At 37.0% G+C, this 7,349-nt stretch overlaps 1 protein-coding gene across 5 annotated transcripts; it reads left to right on the top strand.

Annotated features, from left to right (window-relative positions):
• The first annotated feature begins 249 nt into the window (after positions 1-249).
• Positions 250-5,095, top strand: LOC18589731 (linoleate 13S-lipoxygenase 2-1, chloroplastic-like). 5 transcript variants are annotated; one of them, XM_007014830.3, is made up of 9 exons: positions 259-724; positions 846-1,114; positions 1,301-1,538; positions 2,016-2,329; positions 2,443-2,528; positions 3,235-3,345; positions 3,467-3,768; positions 3,861-4,127; positions 4,219-5,053. In XM_007014830.3, exons 6-9 carry the CDS (start codon positions 3,331-3,333, stop codon positions 4,976-4,978), a joined length of 1,344 nt encoding a protein of 447 aa, XP_007014892.3. In that variant the 5' UTR covers positions 259-724; positions 846-1,114; positions 1,301-1,538; positions 2,016-2,329; positions 2,443-2,528; positions 3,235-3,330; the 3' UTR covers positions 4,979-5,053. The 5 variants fall into 5 exon arrangements, with proteins under 5 accessions (XP_088666204.1, XP_088666203.1, XP_007014892.3 ...); XM_088810077.1 differs by lacking the exon at positions 2,443-2,528 and having other exon boundaries at positions 255-724; positions 4,219-5,095; XM_088810078.1 differs by lacking the exons at positions 3,235-3,345; positions 3,467-3,768; positions 3,861-4,127; positions 4,219-5,053 and having other exon boundaries at positions 250-724; positions 2,465-2,581.
• Positions 5,096-7,349: the final 2,254 nt, after the last annotated feature.

The following is a 7,349-nucleotide window of genomic DNA, read 5'->3' as shown; positions in this document are numbered from 1 at the left end:
ATTTTTCCATTTTTTGCCTGTTTGAGAGTGCGCTTCAACCAAAATAGCTCATTAAGGGTATTTTTGTCGCAAAATCTATTCTTGTAGCTAAAAATAGTTAAAATTATCTGGAGGTTTATTTACAAAAACATATTATTTTTAAGGGTTAAAATTTTTTTTTTCCCAATTTTAAAGGATACAAACAAATGATATAAAAATATCAATTGCGGATCCTCCCTTCACTGTTCAAATTTTCACGTGCCATGAATGCCTCGTCTTCCTTTCCACTTCTATTTATAGAATTTGCTTAGTACCGCAGCTCCGTCATCGCCCAAGCACCTTTTTTTTTTTTTTCCTAACTTGTATATCTGCAATACAAACATCCTATTGTGGCCAAAATCAATGTTGAAGCCTCAGGTTTACCAATCCTACTCCAGTAAGACTCTGTTGCCGTTGCAGAAGCCATTTCTCAATGGCACTGGCCCTTTTTCTCTTCCTGTTGCATCTAGGTTGTCTTCATTCAACAAAACTTGCAAAAACGTCAAAGTTGGCTTTTTCTCTACAAATATTGAAGCAGCCTTCAGTTTTACTCAGAAGGCTGTCGGTGTTAAGGCCACTGTCACTGTGAAACAAACCGTTACTGGTTCGCTCGCAAACCTTGGAATAAGCCGAGGGCTAGATGACATACAAGACTTGCTTGGTAGAACTCTGCTCTTGGAGCTTGTTAGTACTGATCTTGACCCAAGTACGTTTCCATCATGGCAAAGCTTATAACTAGATCGTATTGGATATGTAACAATTGGTTAACGAGTATTTAATTTTAATTTGTTTTCAATTCCATCAATCATGAACATCCTGATTTGCAGAGACAGGATTGGAGAAGGAAAGGATTAAAGGGTATGCCCGTCAAGTGAGCAAGGAGGACGAGGAAGTAAAGCATGAGGCGAAAATTGAAGTTCCAGCAGATTTTGGAGAAATTGGTGCTGTTGTTGTCGAGAATGAGCACCACAAAGAGATGTTTGTCCAGGACATTGTCCTAGATGGTCTCAAAAATGGCCCTGTTAATGTGAACTGTGTTTCTTGGGTTCATTCCAAGTATGACAATCCTCAAAAGAGAGTCTTTTTTACTGACAAGGTCAAAACTGAAATACAGTTATCTTTCCTTTCGTAGATTATTGCCCTTTTATTCTTTTCTGTTGCCCCTAAAATTTAATGGGTAATATTGGAAAATGAGATAGTATTAGTTTTCAATGAACCAAAAATCCCACTTAAATGGTTTAAAGTTTTGATTGGGATTGTTTTGGGTGTTTGTTTGGAGCAGTCATACTTGCCATCGGAGACACCAAGTGGATTGAAGAAGTTGAGACGGGGAGAGCTGGAGCTTTTGCGAGGTGACGGCCAAGGAGAGCGCAAATCCTTTGATAGGATATATGACTATGATGTATATAATGACCTTGGTGACCCAGATAACGACCTAAGCAAGAAAAGACCAATACTGGGTGGGAAAGAGTTTCCTTACCCAAGACGCTGCAGAACTGGACGCCCTCAGTGCGACCCAGGTTAGATTCTTTTGTTTAGTTACTTTTAGCCATGGTGATTAATTATTTTGAACTTTGAAAGCCTAAATACAGTCGGATATATAGTGCGAAATCAGTACTCAACACAAGTATAAATTAATAACCTATGAATATCTTTATTATTATTTTTTTTTCTCGACCAAAAAGTGAGAATTTTATACAGTGAAGGGATAGCGTAAAAGCTAAGAACACCTGGTGGCAAAGAAACGTATCACCAACAAACAAGAAGAACAACATCCCACATGAACACAGGCAGAGCCGAAATACAGAGACATAATGCATAATACTAAGAAACATAGACTTAATTTTTAAAACTGTCAATCGGATGGGTTCAATCTAAAGATATCTCTAATTAATTAACAGTGTTTCATGAAAATGTTCCCCAAAAAATAAAAACAAACATATACCCTCCTGCAGAGATACTATTATCCACACAAATGCTATTTTAATTATATGCAGATCCAATTTCGGAGAAAAGGACCACCATTTTGCCCTACGTACCAAGGGATGAAGTATTCTCGGACGTTAAGTTGCTAACATTCTCCACAAATTATCTATATTGTTTGCTACACGGCATGATCCCATCGCTAGAGAGTGCCATAGTCGACGCCAATGTTGGTTTTCCGAGCTTGGCCGCTATTGAGGAGCTGTTCAATGAAGGGATTAACTTGCCTCTTCAAGGGAAAGGGTTTTTAAAATCAGTCATGCCTAGACTTATCAAGACTATTACCGACGGAGTGTTTTGCGCTTCGAGACCCCTCCAACAGTGCACAGTAAGAACTTAATTCCATTTTTTTTTCTTTTCCTCTTTTCTCTCGTCTTAATTGTTATTTTCTTTAATTACATTTTGCACTCATGTGATTTCTTTTTTGGGGGGCCTTTTAAGAGGACAAGCTCTTTTGGTATAGGGATGAGGAATTTGCTCGACAAACTCTCGCCGGTTGTAACCCATATGGCATACGGCTGGTCACAGTATGATACAATAAACCCTGTTAAATTTAGCATAAACATAGATATAGCTGCTATTGTTTCAAAAGGTTTGCATGTAAATACTCTTTCATCTTGCTCGAATTATTATTGATACTTTTAATGGTATATAATCTCCCCCCATACAGGGTGTCGGTGGAGTGGGGATCTAATTGCTTGGGTTTAGTTTTTGTTGAATACATCTTAACACCTATGTCTTATGTTTTATATATGATTTTTTTTTAGTAAGGTCTAAATTTATTAGTTTACTTTGAGTGATAAATTAAATTCAACACCCATTTTTAAATGGATGATTTTTTTATTAATTAATGAAAATTTTAATTTAGTCAAGATATGATCAAAAGTTAAAATATTCTATAGAATATTTCTTCATTTCTTTACTTAATATTTTTTTACTATTAATTTTGGATCATTTTAATCAAATTGAAAAAATATAGTGATAAAATTACGCGTTCTAAAATTAGTGATAAATTCGATCCATCACTTTTAAGTAGAGTGATAAATTTGAACTTTACCTTTTTGAGAAAACCACTTGAAACCTGTTAAAAAATTTAATAAGTGAAGAGATTTTATTTCAAATGAAATATTTAATGTAGCATAGAATAAAATCTTTTCAATCATGAGAGTTGAGTTTTATATTGGTGTGCCACAAAATCCTTTCAACTAACCAATTTTGTACAAAATCTCTAAGGAGTGGCCATTGAAAAGCAAACTTGACCCAAAAGTCTATGGCCCCGCGGAATCAGCCATCACCAAGGATTTGATCGAGCGACAAATAAAAGGTTACATGACAGTTGATAAGGTACAAGAAGCAGCAGATGTGGAAGTTTAAACCAAAAAATTTTGCGATTCTTTCATTGCTTTTGATTGGAAAGAAGATAAAAGGTTAGGTACATAACTTCGTTGGATTTGGACTTGTGCAGGCAATTAAAGAAAAGAAGCTTTTCATCCTGGATTACCATGACTGGTTATTGCCATACGTTCAGAAAGTGAGAGAGCTTGAAGGCACAACACTATATGGATCTCGCACTCTGTTTTTCTTAAATCCAGATGAGACTTTGAGGCCTCTAGCCATCGAGTTGACTCGTCCACCAATGGATGGGAAGCCGCAGTGGAAGGAAGTATACACTCCATCTTGGAATTCCACGGATGTCTGGCTCTGGAGGCTTGCCAAGGCTCATGTCCTCGCTCACGACTCTTACCACCACCAGCTTGTTAGCCACTGGTATTTCCCGATTGCCATCATTCTAAGGTTCTATTAGCTTTCGAAATTTCCTTCGATCGACATCGAAATTTCCTTCAATCTTTTCCTTTCAGGTTGAGAACTCATTGTTGCACTGAGCCTTATATACTTGCAGCAAATCGACAACTAAGTGAGATGCACCCAATCTATAGATTGCTGCACCCTCATTTTCGGTACACGATGGAGACGAATGCTCTGGGTCGACAATTTCTGATCAATGCTGATGGAATTATTGAGAGCTCATTCACCCCAAGCAAGTACTCTATGGAGCTCAACTCTTTGGCCTATGACCAGGAATGGCGGTTTGACAATCAGGGCCTTCCTGCAGATTTAATTAGTAGGTATTACTTTGTTCACTTAACTTCTTTTACAGGTAATAAAAAAAACTAATTTTTATTTTTGTTTGAATTTGTCGTCAAAAAATTGTATTAGGGGAATGGCTACTGAAGATCCAACCGCTCCTCATGGCCTAAGGCTGGCAATCAAAGACTATCCTTTTGCCAATGATGGTCTGATCCTATGGGATGCCATTAAACAATGGATATCCGAATATGTCACTTACTACTACCCAAAAGCGAGTTTAGTAGAGTCTGATGAAGAGCTTCAAGCATGGTGGACAGAAGTTCGAACGGTAGGCCACATTGACAAGAAAGATGAACCATGGTGGCCTGTTCTCAAAACCCCACAAGACCTGATTGACACCCTCACAACCATAGTTTGGGTATGCTCAGGTCACCATGCGTCAGTGAACTTTGGACAATATGCTTACGCAGGCTACTTCCCTAATAGGCCCACCATTGCCAGAACCAAAATGCCCACCGAAGACTCTACCGAAGAAGAATGGAAATTCTTCTTGGACAACCCTGAAGCTGTACTTTTGGAATGCTTCCCGTCACAAATGCAAGCTGCCAGAGTGATGGCAGTTTGGGATGTTTTATCTAGTCATTCTCCTGATGAAGAGTACATTGGGGAAAAAGTGGAGCCATCATGGGCCGAGAATCCTGTTATAAAGGCAGCATTTGAAAGATTCAATGGGAAGTTGAAGGAGCTTGGAAGGATTGTTGATGAAAGGAATGCAGAGACCAACTTAAAGAATAGGAGAGGAGCTGGGATTGTACCGTACGAGTTTTTGAAGCCATTCTCTGAGCCTGGGGTGACAGGGAAGGGAGTTCCAAATAGCATCTCTATTTGAAGTTGATGGACTATGTCTAGTGACAAACCTGTGCAAATAATAAATGCGAGGCAATCCAGTCCATTTGACCTTAAAGTTTTTCGTTACCATAATAAATAAATTCTCTTTTTGCTCTGCAAAGATAAAAATCTCGCTAAGGAACTCTAACCCAAACAATGGCGAGAGAATCTAGAAACTAATTCTACCTAAAATTTTATTCTTTCAAGACTCCACCCTTTTTTTATTAGAAGAATTTACTATCTGCCTACCCTCGAAACATAAATCCATGCACTCGGGCATATTTGAAACCATCCTCATAATAAATTTTCATCACGAAGATGCATGCTGCTGCTAATGCTATTACCAGAGTACAAGCTGTTTAGATTGAAATATTTTAGCTAAAAAAATTGGTATTGTAACCAATAAATAAGTTTTACTAATAAATGCTTTATGGTACTGTTAAACTTTATGTATAATTCTTTTATACTTAAGATTTTTTGTGATAGGTATTTAGAATACAAAAGCATACTTGATTCTAGATTTATGATTTGATATTCGAAAATAATATCAACGAAATTAACTGTTGAAATTCATTATACTAGAATCCTCCTTATTCTTAATCTACAACTCTCCAATGAGTGAAATTCTTAATGTTTTCTATAGAAAGGAGAGTAGATATAATCCTATCGTTATATAGTCTACCTTATTCTCAAGAACATCGAAAAGAGTATCTTTCATCAAATTTAACCACTAGCAAGAAGTTTGTTTGAATCCATAAAAGTACTTTTGAGTCTACACATAAGATAATCTTTACCCTTTTTTTTAAATCCATCATGTTACAATATCTAGACTTCTTCAACATGATTCCCATTCAAGAAAATAGTCCTAACATCGATCTGGTGCAACTCTAAATCATAATGGGTTATAAATACCATAATTACTCTAAATGCACAAATTGCATCTCATCTTTCAATGTATTCCAGCATAGATCTTATTGAGGACTAGAAATAGTTTCCAAAAAAGTTGTTGAATTAACTAAATGTTCAATATCATAATCACACTCTTCAAGATAAAATTCATAGATGTTTAAGGAAAGAGCAAGATTTCTTACCCTTGTTGACAATATTAGGGTGTTAAAGGCCCTAAACGGGAACTATTTAAACTTGTTCCTATTTCTTAACTGGTGTGTGTATGTGCCATAACATCTAAGTCTCAAGATGCTTTCCTTCATCTCTATCTTGACAACAACTATTATAAGCCATATGTAACTCTAAAAATTTACTTATTTTTGCCTCGATAATTTTACCGCCTTCACTTAAGAAATAAAATTTATAGCTCATGAAATGATATGGGTACCCAATAAAATAACGAGTGAAATGATATTTTATCTTAGTTTAAGTGGATCATAAAAGTGCATTTATGAAGAAAACATCTCCAAATACGTAAGTGATTAAGATTAGGTTTCCATCCAATTCATTGTCCAAAAAGAATTTAGGTATTGATTTAGAAGGGATTCAATTTAAAATAAATAAATCTGTTTTGATAGCTTCTCCCCACATAAATTTTGATAAATTAGTCCCAATTATATCATATTGTAGACACATAAAAATAAATAAATAAATAAAAAATTAAATTATAATAAAATAAAATATAAAGTAAAAAAAAAAAAAAAGAGGGAATGGCTGGGCGTACGCCCAACCATCCCTTCCCCAACCACTACGCATGATGGGGTTCTGGCCACCAACTCTCTGGTGCCAGAACCCCATTGCCGGGTTGTCCAAATTTTTGGACAACCCGGCTTTTAAGGACACTACCTGCAACAAAAAAGAAAACACAGATCAAAAGTCCAAAATCTACCACCAGAAGCTACCTAGCCGCAAGCAAAAAGAAATAAAAAAAAAACAACGATAAAAAAAAAGATAAAAAACAGATATACAAAAAAAAAAAGAGGGCAGAGGGTGAGGGTTTGGATTTGGTTTGGTTTGAGTGAGGGAGATTGGTGAGCTTTGAGGGAAGGTTAGATCTTTGGAGTGCCGGCCACCGGCAGGGGAAAGGGTAAACCCGGTTGGGTCACCATCGACCGAGGCAGGGAGTGCCAGATCCGTCGATCGGAAGGGAAGAAGGCTTCGAGTGAGAGTGGGAGGAACATCTGGGCCGCCGGTTAGAGAGAAGAAAAAGGGGTAGTACACTAGCGCCGGCAGGGAGAGGGAAGGTTTGTAGAGAGAAGGTAGAGAGAGTGGCCTGCTAGAGAGAGAAAAAGAAATTTGAAAATGAATAAAAAAAGCTAAAAAAGGGTTTTTATACCTAGAGGTAGGAGAGCAAAACGGTGTCGTTTTAGTGGAGTGGTAGAAGTTAGAAGGTCTAGGCCCAAACGGCGTCGTTTTGAGCAACT

Source organism: Theobroma cacao, chromosome 9 (genome assembly GCF_053813885.1).
Source record: "Theobroma cacao isolate CCN51 chromosome 9, ASM5381388v1, whole genome shotgun sequence".
Classification (NCBI taxonomy): domain Eukaryota; kingdom Viridiplantae; phylum Streptophyta; class Magnoliopsida; order Malvales; family Malvaceae; genus Theobroma; species Theobroma cacao.
This window is presented reverse-complemented; position numbering and strand designations above follow the sequence as displayed.

Bases quoted from the DNA above. Each gene is read 5' to 3' on its own strand.
- LOC18589731 (XM_088810077.1), top strand. From the start codon at position 382: ATGTTGAAGCCTCAGGTTTACCAATCCTACTCCAGTAAGACTCTGTTG. The intron at 1,539-2,015 runs GTTAGATTCTTT...AATTATATGCAG, and splicing joins ACGCCCTCAGTGCGACCCAG to ATCCAATTTCGGAGAAAAGG. The intron at 4,128-4,218 runs GTATTACTTTGT...AAATTGTATTAG, and splicing joins CCTGCAGATTTAATTAGTAG to GGGAATGGCTACTGAAGATC.